The 16,177-nt window shown below is 40.7% G+C and overlaps 1 protein-coding gene across 1 annotated transcript in view; it reads left to right on the top strand.

The window, feature by feature from the left end:
- LOC126298404 (gamma-aminobutyric acid type B receptor subunit 2) overlaps positions 1-16,177 on the top strand; it is a 1,564,981-nt gene that overhangs the window by 1,348,130 nt on the left and 200,674 nt on the right. Inside the window, exons 10-12 of the mRNA XM_049989720.1 lie at positions 4,807-5,047; positions 5,264-5,386; positions 13,261-13,371. Of these exons, the coding sequence (XP_049845677.1) occupies positions 4,807-5,047; positions 5,264-5,386; positions 13,261-13,371 (475 nt within the window). The remainder of the gene's footprint in view (positions 1-4,806; positions 5,048-5,263; positions 5,387-13,260; positions 13,372-16,177) is intronic.

Genomic DNA, 16,177 nt, shown 5'->3' with positions numbered 1-16,177 from the left:
TCAATTTTCCTATAAACGGTATCTATCTTTCTCCTAGTTATATGTGTTTCTATAGCCTTGCATATGTCCTCTAGTTATTCCGCCTTTGCCATTCGGCACTTTCTATCAATCTCAATTTTAGACGTCTATATTTAATGTTGCCTGCTTAATTTGCTGCATTTTTACATTTTCTCCTTTCAGCATTTAAATGCAATGTCTCCGGTGACATCAAAGTATTTCTATTAGACCTTGTTTTTTTACTTATTTGATCCTCTGCTGCCGCCGTTATTTCATCTCTCAAAGCTACCCATTCGTCTTCTGCTGTATTCTTTCCCCTCATTCAGTCCAACGTTGTCCAATGCTCTGCAACTCCCAGCAACCACTGGTTCTTTCAAATTATCCACGTCCTGTCTCCTTATTTTCCTTCCTTTTTACAATTTCTTCAGTTCTAATCTACAGTTCATAGCCGATAAATTGCCACTCCCCCTGGAAACATCCTACAGTTTAAAATCTGGTTCCTAAATCTCTGTCTTATAATTATATAATCAGTCTAAAACGTTCCGGTATCTCCAGGTTACTTCCACGTATATAGCCTTCGTTCATGATGCTTAAACCCATAAAATATACAGCGTGTCCTATCCTCATTGCCGTGATGACGCTATATACCTACTTGAAACACTATTTTGTACGTAACAGAATCAACATTATCTGATATCCAACTTATAAGTCTATGTCTTTTTCTGTCGTTAATTTTTAATATGAAATTAAAGCAGCTAGTTTCTAAGTGGGAATGGTACATAACCATCATCAGTTAAGAATTTACTACCAGATTCCTAAATAAAAGTCTCAAAAAGACAGAAATTTTCCACATGAGATGGAAGCAACTAATTTACCCCAGCCATAGTTTCCTTGTTCAGCAATGGTGTATACTCTACAATATATTGAAAATTATTTGATAATTAAAAACATGTGACGAACAGAAAGTTCAAACTGCATTCATGGCGTTCATCACGTTTGCTTTCCCAGCGATCTCTCTACATAAATCTTGTATTCCCGTTCTGAAATTTAAGATTAGTTTCTGATTGTCTAAGGACGCTGTTCCTCAGCAGTTAGCAGGAAATTTTGGTAAAATTTCAAACATTGGCTTAAGTCTGAAACAAAGAATGAAAACGAGGCGTCATGCCTTCAGTAGTTGTCAGTATGTATGGCAGAAGGAGTATTTCTTTGCAATTCAGACATAAAAATTACAAATATCTATAGCTTCACAGTCTTAATCTTATGAAAATTTCCTATGTTGTAAATTTAATAAATTCGTTCAAGAGCTGAAGTCACTGCTTATTCCTGCATTGTTAGTTACTTTGTACACAGCTGCCAGCAACGTATAAGCACAAGTACACAATATCAGTATTTCGTTCCATTACTCTGTTCAGAATGTTTATAAGTTTCATATTGGTTGTGCATTTCTATTGGGTTTGCAATCTTTACAAGCGATTGTGTTTTCAAAACGTCATGCTCAGTTCTTTCCTCAGTCAGCTTCTAATTTCCTCTTGTGTAATCTGTTTATTCTACAATTCTTTCCGTATTTTCTCGAAATAAAAAGGAGTCCATTTGCAGGAAATTTCATTGACTATTAAATTAACTCTTACTCATTTTACTAAGGTTTGAAGTTCATCTTTTCGTTCTTCCGTGTTTGCGATTTGAAAACAGGGTTGTTTTGGAAATCAGCCTTACGCAAACACAAGTAGTTTATTTTCATTTTTACCCAGACATGTTTCGACACCAATGTGTCGTCTTCTGTGGGTCACATTTTTATTTCTGTAAAGTACATCACATTTGTAATAACTTAAACTGCTTTAGGCATAAGAAATACAATATTAGCAATTTGCTTCATTTGGTTTAGACACTCACCTTGAAATTACATCGCTAACTGAATTGCACTATTAAACATCGATTTTAGTGCTCGTTGACGTCGTTTTTGTGACAGTATGTCATCTGCAAACTATCCATGAAGAAAATTATATCCCCATGTTTTATTATACACGAAGCCCACACCTACTACAGTAGTACAAGTTTATATGACAACTAGCTCTGCAGATGACGAAGAAATTGAAGAAATGTACGATGAAATAAAAGAAATTATTCAGATAATGAAGGGAGACGAAAATTTAATAGTACTGGGTGACTGGATTTCGAGTGTAGGAAAAGGGAGAGGGAAACATAGTAGGTGAATATGGATTGGGGCTAAGAAATGAAAGAGGAAGCCGCCTAGTAGAATTTTGCACAGAGCACAACTTAATCATAGCTAACACTTGGTTTAAGAATCATGAAAGAAGATTGTATACATGGAAGAACCCTGGAGATAATAAAAGGTATCAGATAGATTATATAATGGTAAGACAGAGATTTAGGAACCAGGTTTTAAGTTGTAAGACATTTCCAGGGGCAGATGTGGACTCTGACCACAATCTATAGGTTATGACCTGTAGATTAAAACTGAAGAAACTGCAAAAATGTGGGAAATTAAGAAGATGGGACCTGGATAAACTGAAAGAACCAGAGGTTGTACAGAGTTTCAGGGAGAGCATAAGGGAACAATTGACAGGAATAGGGGAAAGAAATACAGTAGAAGAAGAATGGGTAGCTCTGAGGGATGAAGTAGTGAAGGCAGCAGAGGATAATGTAGGTAAAAAGACGAGGGCTGCTAGAAATCCTTGGGTAACAGAAGAAATATTGAATTTAATTGATGAAAGGAGAAAATATAAAAATGCAGTAAATGAAGCAGGCAAAAAGGAATACAAACGTCTCAAAAATGAGATCGACAGGAAGTGCAAAATGGCTAAACAGGGATGGCTAGAGGACAAATGTAAGGATGTAGAAGCTTATCTCACTAGGGGTAAGATAGATACTGCCTACAGGAAAATTAAAGAGACCTTTGGAGAGAAGAGAACCACGTGTATGAATATCAAGAGCTCAGATGGCAACCCAGTTCTAAGCAAAGAAGGGAAGGCAGAAAGGTGGAAGGAGTATATAGAAGGTTTTTACAAGGGCGATGTACTTGAGAACAATATTATGGAAATGGAAGAGGATGTAGATGAAGACGAAATAGGAGATATGATACTGCGTGAAGAGTCTGACAGAGCACTGAAAGACCTGAGTCGAAACAAGGCCCCCGGAGTAGACAACATTCCATTAGAACTACTGACGGCCTTGGGAGAGCCAGTCATGACAAAACTCTACCAGCTGGTGAGCAAGATGTATGAGACAGGCGAAATACCCTCAGACTTCAAGAAGAATATAATAATTCCAATCCCAAAGAAATCAGGTGCTGACAGATGTGAAAATTACCGAACTATCAGTTTAATAAGTCACAGCTGCAAAAAACTAACGCGAATTCTTTACAGACGAATGGAAAAACTGATAGATGCGGACCTCGGGGAGGATCAGTTTGGATTCCGTAGAAATGTTGGAACACTTGAGGCAATACTGACCTTACGACTTATCTTAGAAGAAAGATTAAGAAAAGGCAAACCTACGTTTCTAGCATTTGTAGACTTAGAGAAAGCTTTTGACAATGTTGATAGGAATACTCTTTTTCAGATTCTAAAGATGGCAGGGGTAAAATACAGGGAGCGAAAGGCTATTTACAATTTGTACAGAAACCAGATGGCAGTCATAAGAGTCGAGGGGCATGAAAGGGAAGCAGTGGTTGGGAAAGGACTGAGACAGGGTTGTAGCCTCTCCCCGATGTTATTCAATCTGTATATTGAGCAAGCAGTAAAGGAAACAAAAGAAAGATTTGGAGTAGGTATTAAAATTCATGGAGAAGAAGTAAAAACTTTGAGGTTCGCCGATGACATTGTAATTCTGTCAGAGACATCAAAGGACTTGGAAGAGCAGTTGAACGGAATGGACAGTGTCTTGAAAGGAGGATATAAGATGAACATCAACAAAAGCAAAACGAGGATAATGGAATGTAGTCAGATTAAATCGGGCGATGCTCAGGGAATTAGATTAGGAAATGGGACACTTAAAGTATTAAAGGAGTTTTGCTATTTAGGAAGTGAAATAACTGATGATGGTCGAAGTAGAGAGGATATAAAATGTAGACTGGCAATGGCAAGGAAAGCGTTTCTGAAGAAGAGAAATGTGTTAACATCGAGTGTAGATTTAAGTGTCAGGAAGTTGTTTCTGAAAGTATTTGTTTGGAGTGTAGCCATGTATGGAAGTGAAACATGGACGATAACTAGTTTGGACAAGAAGAGAATAGAAGCTTTCGAAATGTGGTGCTACAGAAGACTACTGAAGATAAGGTGGATAGATCACGTAACTAATGAGGAGGTATTGAATAGGATTGGGGAGAAGAGAAGTTTGTGGCACAACTTGACTAGAAGAAGGGATCGGTTGGTAGGACATGATTTGAGGCATCAAGGGATCAAAAATTTAGCATTGGAGGGCAGCGTGGAGGGTAAAAATCGTAGAGGGAGACCGAGAGATGAGTACACTAAGCAGATTCACAAGGATGTAGGTTGCAGTAGGTACTGGGAGATGAAGCAGCTTGCACAGGATAGAGTAGCATGGAGGGCTGCATTAAACCAGTCTCAGGACTGAAGACAACAATAACAACAGAGATGTAAATTAATTACAAGTGAGTAATTGGACAATGTGTAAATTTTGATTTGCCATATACCTCAGAATGTTCCCATGTCTCCGTTTCTCTCCAGTATCCAGCTACAAATTTAAGACCATATTATATTACAGCATATAATGTAGTAGCCAGGTTACGCTTCACAATCTCCATTTATTTCTCTATTTACCTTGCTTTAACAGGTATATAAAGATGTCGAGTCCATATCTAAACAACCTGATTATAATTGGATGTATGTTAACGTACAGCAGTGTTATATTTCTGGGACTGGACTCCACCTTAACCAGTGTTGAATCTTTTCCATACATTTGCACAGCGAGAGCGTGGCTTCTCATGGCTGGTTTTTCACTGGCATTTGGATCCATGTTTTCTAAGACCTGGAGGGTCCATTCAATATTTACTGACGTGAAGCTCAATAAGAAGGTAAACGAAAATTTCTACACCTTAGCAAAATTTTTAAATACATTGTTAACTATATTACTATCGCCTCTGACGGAGCTTACTTAGCGCAACTAGCACTCAGTGTCTTATGTTGGATTTTAAAAACAATTAGACTTTACAGTGCAATCTGTGTTCATTATTATATTAAAACCATGCAATCTATAAATTACATAACTGTCTGGTCGATTCTCCTTACAGGTTATTAAGGACTATCAGCTCTTCATGGTAGTTGGTGTCCTCCTTGTTATCGACCTGGCAATAATGACGACTTGGCAGGTGACTGACCCATTCTACAGGGAAACCAAGACAATGGAGCCGTATGTAAGTGTCAACTCAGAAATCACTACAGAGAAATAAAATTAATTTTCACAACATGACATATAATTTCAAAAATATTAGTACATCAGTACATTATCTATAAATGCAATACTCAATTCTATCGTTGTAAATCTTTGTCTCCATGGTTCTGTAAATTTTCAAAAGCTATCATTAAAAAACGTATCTTCAGTTATATTCCTTAAGACATTGTACAGTGAACCGCGGAGAGCACTTAGCACAGTTATTATTAGTTGCTTTTTATCTCTTTAAGTAGCCCAAAGAGAGGAGAAGGGGTAAATAATTGATGCACGCCTACTACGCACACAAATCTCACTTATCTTGTCTTTGTGATACTTATGTGGAATATTCGATAGATGTTTGACCGTTCTTCCTGAGATATGAGTACTAGTTCTCAAAATTCATCCCGTAGCGTTTCATGAGAAACGAAATTTACATTTACATTCTTCGATCTTCTGCACAATACTTTCGAATGGAATTAAAACATTCTTAATTAGTATTGGACATCCTGGACATCCAACCAATCGATTAATTTTTGTGATTTCGGTGATCTTTTTTTAGCTATTTTAACAACGGAACTTATACAATTTTTTTTATATTAATGGACTGAGATCCGCCTCGATTGCGAAAAAACACCTAGTGTTTACCTAGGTTTCGGTGTAGATAACTACACCTTCTTCAGAACAATAAACTCAAAAATGTCTATAAAGACCTTTGTCAATAATTAAAAGCTCAGCATAGCTATATATTTATAAAAGAAAAAGATGACACATAAAAGTACATGTGAACAAAGTCAAAAGAATAACTTAACTTAATGGTGTACACTCCTCCACCCATCGAACACATGCTGATGTGAGGTGGAGTGTACACCATTAAGTTAAGTTATTCTTTTGACTTTGTTCACATGTACTTTTATGTGTCATCTTTTTCTTTTATAAATATATAGCTATGCTGAGCTTTTAATTATTGACAAAGGTCTTTATAGACATTTTTGAGTTTATTGTTCTGAAGAAGGTGTAGTTATCTACACCGAAACCTAGGTAAACAGTAGGTGTCTTTTCGCAATCGAGGCGGATCTCAGTCCATTAATATATTAACAAACGATTGCTGACGCGCTGCAATGTTGAAGGTTCTTGTATACAAATTTTAACGGATTCAATTCATTTTCTTTGTCAGTTCGGTTACAACCTTCACACATACTGCTGTTATAGAGCAGATCACACAGCTCACATGCAGTAATGACACATTTGAAATCTACGTTCATGCTGGAAGTGGGATTCGTAATCGCGAGCCACTTTCGAGATGTCAACCTGTTAAAACAGACCGCTTATAATACTACAAGCAATTTCTTCACTCGCTTCTTCAGGACGACTTGACGACGATCCCAAACATTCTAACATGCATTGGTGTTATATATGACATACACGGTTAATGTGATCAGTAGTATCTGAGATTATACACTGCCTGACAAAATAAACTTAAGCACCCACAAAATATGGTAGGATGTCAACGTAATTTCCTTTACTGTACGCACCATCGTCCGTGTGTAAATGGTTAGACTTGCAATCTTCTGTGACAGGTAGAACGAACACCAAATTGCATTAGTGTTCAGTTTTGTTACCAGATCTGGTAGGGAGAGAACAGCGTTAGATGTTGAGTGATCACTGTCAAGAATATGTGGATGACGTGTACCCGTGTGAGACAGCGTTATCAGCAAAATGGTTCAAATGACTCTGACCTCTATGGGACTTAACTTCTGAGGTCATCAGTCCCCTAGAACTTAGAACTACTTACACCTAACTAACCTAAGGACATCACACACATCCATGCCCGAGGCAGGATTCGAACCTGCAACAGTAGCGGTCGCAGGTTCCAGACTGTAGCGCTTAGAACCGCTCGGCCACACTGGCCGGCCGTTATCAGCACATGACAGTGTTTGGAAGGGACCTAATTGTGGGTCTCAATTTTGCCGCCTGTTAGAGTCGTACAATATCCAGATTTGTAGAGCTTTAGTCTGGCAGTGACCCGAAGTTGGGCTGTATGGGAACGTGACAGCAGGCATATTCGTCGTCAAGTTTTCGGTTGACCACCACTGAGCACTACAAGGTCGGACCGCCGTATTGTGCGCCACGCACATCGTAACCCCTTCACATATGCATCTGCCTTCCGATACCTCCCTGTAACATTGTGAGTCATACCACACTACTGGTCGAAGACTAGCAGCAGTCGGAATAGGGGATTACCGACCCACACGTAGAGTGTGGTACCACCACAGCACAAACGGCTGTAGCCGGGGAGCATGCACTGATGATGAATGCTGTCCCATTGTACTCAGCGATGAGTCCTGTACTACCCTGGAGTTCCATCGTCGGCCACTACGGCTGTGACCTGGAGAGAAGTCTCAGCCTTCTAATATTGTGAAGAGGCATATCGCTGTTACTTTTGGCAATCGGTGTGGGGAGCCATCAGGTCAAACTTCACGTCACGGCTAGTAAAGACTAATCGAACTGTGACAACACAGCGGTACATCACCGACATCCTGCGTCCTAATGTGTTACCTCTCATGAGACAGTATCGTGGTGCTATTTTTTCAACAGGACAGTGCTCGTTCACACATGGCACATGTCGTTATGATCAGTTTGCCTGATGCTGAGGTACTGCCATGGCCTGCAGGATCTCAAGTTACGTCCCCGATAGAATATGTGTGGAACCAATTCGGACGTCGACTCCATCCCAGTGCCACTATCGAGGGAATGAGGGACCAGTTACAACAGTTTTTGTATGTCCATCCTCTAAGCAGGAGGTCTCTGGGACGACGGCCGTTTACTATCGTGACTAACAAAAACACCTACAACCGTCATTATGATTTTATTTCATTATGTCGCTACCAATTTCAACGCTTCAGTGCGTCATCTTCAAGCTGTTTTTGATGCGGTACAGGTTGATATGATCCCCATGCATAACACATCAGTTTCCAGCATTTCTGGATACGCGGATAATATGTCAGAACTCCAGCCACAACTACCAACTTGGCAGAGGATGTTTACGTGACATTAAATGTGGTCCCTGGTACGTCTTCCATTGTCTCCCACCCACAAACGGTACAGAATGCCTCTGTCTTATAACGTATTACTGTCGGTTCGCCAACAGCATCCCACCAGCAAATTGCACCTTAACAAGACAGTACACCACCCCATCGATCACAGATTCGGCGTGTGGTGTAGGGCGCCTTGCAACGGTTCGCGCGGCTCCCGCCCCCCCCCCTCACCCCCCGCCCCTCCTCCCTCGGACGTTTGATTCCTCCCGCCGGCATGGGTGTGCGTGTTGTCCTTAGCGTAAGTTAGATTAAGTAGTGTGTAAGCCTAGGGACCGATGACCTCAGCAGTTTCTTCCCATAGGAACTTACCACCAATTTCGAATTTTCCGATCACACAATCTTTTGAGGAATACTCTTCAGATATGAGTGTGATTATGTGTTGCTCCAAGACCCCTAGTCTGAATCCTGTTGAGCCATACGGAATATCATCACGAGATTTGTGCTTGCCTTGGACTCGATTTTGACCAAGCTCCGTTAAATAGTCGGCTGTACCTGAGTCGATAAGCATAATGCTGGCTCTTCGACTCGTTCCTTGTCTCGTGAAATTAAAGGCAACTTGCGTCGCCACAGTCGTCAGGGTGAAAGAGGATGCCGCATTCTACACGGTAGATGTGTCTAATTCGATTGCTCATGAGTGAAAATCGCACCGTGAATTCCAATTAGAGCAGCCAGACATCCCAAGTACAAGAAGTTACCAGGTGAGATTCTCAGCGAATATTTCAGCTGCAAGTCTTGGAGATCACCTAACTGGACCACACATTTTACCAGTGCCATGGACTCTACACTCCACTGAACTCATTCCTCAAAACTTCTATCCCTGAGGTTATCTAAAGTCCCTCGTGTACTCATCTCCAGTAAGAGCTGTAACTGAGCTTATTGAGCGCAGAGGGGAGCGTGGAATCTTCTAAAGGATCAGACAAAACTTGGTTCGTCGTTGAACATTTTGTAACGATGTTGGTCGTCGTGACATTGAATATTTATTCGAAAGTAGAGAAGCCACTGATTCCGTTCATAGTGTTTGATTGGACTCTACTCCTTTTTCAATAAAAGTTTTCCATACTACCGTAGTCTGGTGTTACATCTACCGAGTGCAAAGTGCTGTAGGAACTTAATTCCACATTTCCAGCTATAGGTTCCTTACATCAGAAGTTCCGAATTTCATCCCCTACAGTCTCCCAACATTTTAAAACGTCATTCTGTTACATCCTGGGTGCACGAGGTCAACAAGTTGCAGGCCATCAATCAACGTACGTCTTAAATACGTCAGACGTGCAACTAAAATCTAGTATGACCTCTTACGTTACTATTACAGTTTCGTTCTTCAGGGAAAGCTTTCAGCTAAGTTCTGCTGGCAGAATTTGTTTCCATTATTCCACATGGGTGATGAATCGTTACAGACAGGTTTCCTACCAATCTGAAATGGCACGTAACCGACGCTACAGATCAATCCAGAATTTTACAGTGTGGTTTACGTCGTGGGTTTTAGCAGGCGAGTTTAGCAAACCTAGCTGATTTCTTCGAACCTCCTTGCAGATATATCTTCCCTGGAAAGAAGGATCATCAGGCTGATATACAAAAGGTTCGATACTACATTTTTAACAGAGTGTGGAAAATGTCTTATTTTCTAAAATATTTTCATAGGCTCGCGAGTAGAATTTTACTATAGGTGGAAATTAAACATCCGAGATCAAGCCAAGAAAACCAGTTTCAGATCATCACACGACCTCCAGCGAAATTCACTGTCGTTACCACACAGTCAGATATATCAAGCTTCCATGAAGCTCACAGAAGGCCATGTGAATGCCGTTACCAATTACTCGATAAATCATCCTTACACTGCTTCGCACATCAGTGACAAAATCATAAAAAGAGTTCCGTCGCCTCTCGACGGATCGTTTGGCCACTGACTGCCTTTAGCAGAACTGCAAAAGACGTCCTCGGTAGCTGTGGTGATCGTACGGGGGTTCATATCACCAGAGAAGGTTCCTGGGTAGAGATAAAACAATAAACTATTTTAATTAATTAATTATTCACAACTAACATCTACGGATGCAGAAAATTAGCTGAACACAAATAAATGATCTTCTTCGTCGATAACTGATACTGAATAATTGTCTCTGATATTTCGTGTCTACTACACTAACAGCTGAAGTAAATATTTTCGAGAGAGACTACTAAAATAAAAAACAAACGAACAGATACCAGGTCCTGATGTCCATAATCCACGGGGGGCCAATGTCAAGGGGTGCAGGGCCGGAGTCGACGGCTAGCTGTTTGTTGTGGTTGCAGAGGCCTAACTTCCAGGATGGGGTGGCGGCTGGAACTGCTGGCTCCAAGGCTCGGTAGCTGCATAAATACTGCTCCAGCGGACGAATATTGTTTGGCCTACTTGCTGGCACGTGATAAGGCAAAAGCAAATAGTGCATTGTTCACCGTCTCTCTAGTGGCGATACAAAATGTCGCTCGTATGTTAATCAGGCGCCGCTCGTCTTTGCATTGTCCACTAGAGTTGTACACGAAAACAAACCGTTGTCGTTGTTGTTGTCAGCCGGGAATGTTTACATGTGGTTTCCCGTAGTAGTCTTGCCTGTAGGACTCAACCCGCCGGACATGCTTGAGTTGCCAATGGACAGTGTTTCACAATACAGCAGTAATATAGTAGTTGACACTTAAATGCGTCAACTGGCTCGTACACTTCAGACTGAGAGAATTAACGCAGCAGTAAGTCATTTAATTTAATTTAATTTATTTATTTACTTATTTATTTATTTTGTAAAATTCGTGGTTCAAATTCCGTCCAGCCACCCAGATTTTAGTTTTCCGTGTTTTCCGTAAATCTATTACGGTGAACACCAGGATGGTTACACTGATAATATCAGGATCGATTTCCTTCCCCGTCCTTTCCCCTCTGCGGCTGGTCCCGGCGGAGGTTCGAGTACTCCATCGGGCATGGGTGCGTGTGTTTGTCCTTAGGATAATTTAGGTTAAGTAGTGTGTAGCCTTAGCAGTTAAGTCCCATAAGATTTCACACACATTTGAACTTTTTTTTTGTGGCCTTTCCCAATCTGAGGCAGCGCAACGTATTTAATAATCTCAATGAGCGAGGCAGTGTAGTGGTCAGATACTGAACTCGTATTCGGAAGTGTGGCACTTCAAAGTCACATCCATGTATCCAAATTTAGATTTTCTGTCTTTCCGAAATTGTTTAAGGCAAATTGTGAGATGGTTTCTTAGAAAAGGCATGGTCGAATTCCTTCCCCAATATGAGTTTGTCCTCATCGCTAATGATCCTGCAGCTGATGGGACACTAAGCCCTAACCTTCCTTCTTTATTAGTTTAATAAGTTCGTCATCGGTGGAATGTTATATCATAAGTTTTCTTCTTTCCTTCCGTTCTCCATACACATCACTTTAGAGAGTCAGAGCACTTCTTCTTTTCGTAAGAATTAATGACATCTATGATGGCCTCCACTGTGCTCAAAATTTGGCATTTTTTTTATTTAACTCTGCGGCCCAATGCTCTTCCTGTTGTCGTAGTCATCAGTTACCTAAGTCAAAGAAGTGTTGTGTATAACCTCTCTCTGACCTCAGTAAAGACTGTCGCTTTGTGTGACAGTATTTACTAAAGAATGGACAGAGGCTTTCGTTAGTAAGTAGTTAACATTGTATGTAGATAAATTTAGTTAGTCAGTAGTGTCATCGTAGTAATCAGGCAATTAGCTGGAAAGTATTTCTCTGAAAACAATTTTTAAATAAAATTATAGAAAAATACTTATTACAAACAAACGAAATGCCGTTGTTTGCTTTAAGTACATTGTCAATAAATAAATAGTTCTGTATAAGTGTAGGTATTAACCTGTTACTGCATGGGACTCTATTTTTTATGTTTTGGGGCTAAATATATTAGAATCCAGTTTTCCTGGACTCATCACTGAATTGTCAGTTGTCCCTTGTATAATATCCAGAGGCAATCTGATATCCTGAAAGATCATATGCCATACCATAATATCACCCGTTATCGCAGCTGAGACGTACCTCAGTGAGCTTCTGGTTTTCGATATTCCCAGGATATATCAGTACCGATTTTAGGTTATCATCTGCGCCCAAACATCATGAAGCTTCGTCACTGAGCGCTGGTCAAAACCATTATGCATACAGTCACACCAATTGCTCACTAGAAAAGAGCGAAAAATCTATCACTGTTGATATATTATGCCTAACAAACTCTTGAAGGACACACCATGTTGCACAGAAGTTGCGATATCGCGCTGGTCAATGCAGCTGCTTACCAACGTCACGAAATGTCTTTAGTTGGTGATCGCGACGACCTCTGTTCCTTTCTTCTGAGTGTGTTTCAGTATACTGAAACCACACACTCTGTCGTTGCACTCTGTAACCCGACTGACCCAAGAAGTGGTAAATTTGCTGGAATCTAAGCATGTTCCCCAATTACGACAAAACGACCTCGTTCAAAAATGTTACTAGTTGATACAAAAAATTGGCCAGAGTGAGTTCGCTGCATACTATATATTTACACGGACGACTGCAATGTAATGGCCTTTTCAACCGATGTTTCCCAATTATTATAAGCTCAGTAAGGGTCATACATTCCATGTAAGTTGTTTTTATTGGCGTACTTTTATTTCAGATGACGGTACATTTCTGTCCGCAGTTTTTTCAACAGGTGTGGAGAAAAAAATTATAATATCGTTGAAGTAGTATAAGTACACTTTGACTAACCACATTGTTTTCTTGATTCGCAGCCGCACCCGTCGAGTGAAGATATACTTATAGTTCCGGAAAACGAATATTGTCAGAGCGAAAGAATGACGGTTTTCGTTGGCTCGATTTACGCTTACAAAGGTCTTCTAATGGTAAGTACACTTGAAACTTCATTAAAATACTCGTTGTTGTTGCTCTAAGTTATTACTTTAATCATAAATGAAACAGTTTGAATTCTTTGAAATTCATTGTTCTCAGTGTTAATGGAACTATGAGGCTAACATAGCCATGTGCTCGCTCACGCGGCGTTCCTAGAGTGTTTCCGTTTTCCTCTGTCATCCACTGATGACGAGATGTAGACGACCAGTCGAGCTTGTGAATAAGTACTTGCCCACTTTGTTCGCACAGAATTCCAGTAACACGGTATCCATTTCAAAAAACATTATATTTATCATTCCTTGTGGCGCTCTCTATACCACGTCTACATCTGCATATATTATCCGCAAGCGGCCTTGTACCACCACAAGTCATTTCCTTTCCTGTTCCACTCGTAAATATGGCGAGGCAAAAACGATTGTCTGTCTACCTCTATACTAGCCCTAATTCTCTTTTATTTGTGATCCTTACGCGAAATGTTCGTTGGCGGCAGTAGAATCGTTCCGCAGTCAACTGAAAATGCCGGTTCTCTATCTTTTTTTAAAAATAGCGTTTCGCATAAGAGACGTCATCTTCCCTCCAGGAATTCCCATTTGAATTCACGAAGCATCTCTGTAATACTTGCGTGATGATCGAACGTATCGGTAACAGATCTAACAGCACGCCACAGAATTACTTCGATGTCCTCCTGTAAGCCGAGCTGATGCGGATCCCAAACACTCGAGCAGTATTCAAGTGTGGATCACACTAGCGTTCAATGCACAGACCCCTTTGCAGATGAACCACACTTTCACAAAACTCTCCCAGAAACCGTAGTCAATTATTCGCCTTTCCTACCTCCGTACTCACGTGCTCGTTCCAAATCATATCGCTTTGCAACGTTCAGCCTAGATATTTAATCGACGTGATTGTGTCAAGCAGCACACTGCTAATGCTCTGTTCGAACATTACGGGATTGTTTTTCTTACTTATCCGCATTACCTTAGATTTTTCTGTACTTAGGCCAAGCTGCCATTCATCACAGCAACTACGAAGGTCACTCCAAAAGAAATGCATACTATTCTTTTTTAAATCCATCTTTTATTCTACATGTTTGAAAGTTTTACAGTGTGTAGATACATCCTTTAGGAACAATATTTTCATTTCTACACATAATTTCCATCCCTCTCAACTGCCTTACGCCATCTTGGAAGCAGCGCCAGTATACCAGAACGGTAAAATTCTGGACCAACCTGTTGGAGCCATTGTTTGGCAGCGTGCACAAGGGAGTCATCATCTTCATACCTTGTTCCACGAAGAGAGCCTTTCAGTTTCCCAAAGAGACGATATTCACATGGAGCCAGATCAGGACTGTAAGGCGGGTGTTTAAGTGTTGTCAATCCCAGTTTTGTGATCGCTTCCATAGTTTTTTGACTGATATGTGGCCGTGCATCCTGCTTCTGCCGATGTGGTCGAAAACGACTCAGTCGAGCTTGAAGTTTATTCAGTGTCGTCACATATGCATTCGAATTTATGGTGGTTGCACTTGGCATGATGTCCACAAGCAAGAGTCCTTCGGAATCGATAACCACCGTAGCCATACCTTTCCCAGCAGAAGGTGCGTTTTGAATTTTTTTTCTTGGGTGAATTTGCATGATGCCACTCCACTGATAGCTTCTTTGTCTCTGGTGAAAAATGATGGAGCCATGTTTCATGACCTGTCACAATTCTTCAAAGAAATTCATCTCCACCATTCTCGTATTGTTCCAAAAGTTCGCTGAATACCATTTTTCTTGTTTCTTTGTGAACCACTGTCAACATCCTGGGAACCCACCTGGCACAAACCTTTTTTAACAACACTTTCAATATTCTGCAAACACTTCCTTCCCAAATCCCAACGTAGCGTGACAATTCGTTCACTGTGATGCGCCTGTCAGCAGTCACCAATTCATTAACTCTCTGCACATTGTCTGGATTGTTGGCAGTACGAGGCCTGCCGCTGCGAGGACAATCCTCAATATTGCCGTGCCCGCTTTCATCACGTAACCTGCTTTCCCATCGATTAACTGTACGGCGATCGACAGCAGCATCTCCACACATCTTTTTCAACCTCTTGTGGATGTTTCCCACTGTCTCGTTTTCACAACACAGGAATTCTTTGACAGCACGTTGCTTCTGACGAACGTCAAGTGTAGCAGCCATCTTGAAGACATGCTGTGACGGCGTCACACATGGGAACAGGTTGAACTAAGTTTGAAAACAAGCGGGAAGGATGTATCTACACACTGTAAAACTTTCACACATGCAGAATGAAAACTGTATTTTTACAAAAATAGTGTGCATTTCTTTTGGAGTGAGCCTCGTAGAAATTTTGCCTAAGTCATCTTGTATCATCCTACAGTCAGTCACTTCCGACTCCTTCCCGTACACCACAGCATCATCAGCAAACAACCACATATTGCTGTCCTCCTAGTCCACCAAATTATTTATGTAAATAGAAAATAATAGCAGTCCTATCACACTCGCCGGTGCATTGCTGGCGATACCCTTGTCTCTGATGAACATTCATTGTCGAGGGAAACCTACTGCAATCTGTTACTTCATAATTCTTCAAGCCACACATATATCTGGGAACATATTCCGTATATTCGTTCCTTAGCAGTGGGATAGCGTGTCAAAGGCCTGCCGAATATCTAGAAATATGAAATTTGCCTGTTGGGCTTCACCCATACCTCGTACGATATCATGTGAGAAAAGGGCAAGCTGAGTTTCGTACGAGCGATGCTTTCTAAAACCGTGCTGACTTGTGGACAGAAGCTTTTC

This window comes from Schistocerca gregaria, chromosome X (genome assembly GCF_023897955.1).
Source record: "Schistocerca gregaria isolate iqSchGreg1 chromosome X, iqSchGreg1.2, whole genome shotgun sequence".
NCBI classification, from domain to species: domain Eukaryota; kingdom Metazoa; phylum Arthropoda; class Insecta; order Orthoptera; family Acrididae; genus Schistocerca; species Schistocerca gregaria.
The sequence above is the reverse complement of the archived record's forward strand: the minus strand, read 5'-3'. Positions and strand labels throughout refer to the sequence as shown.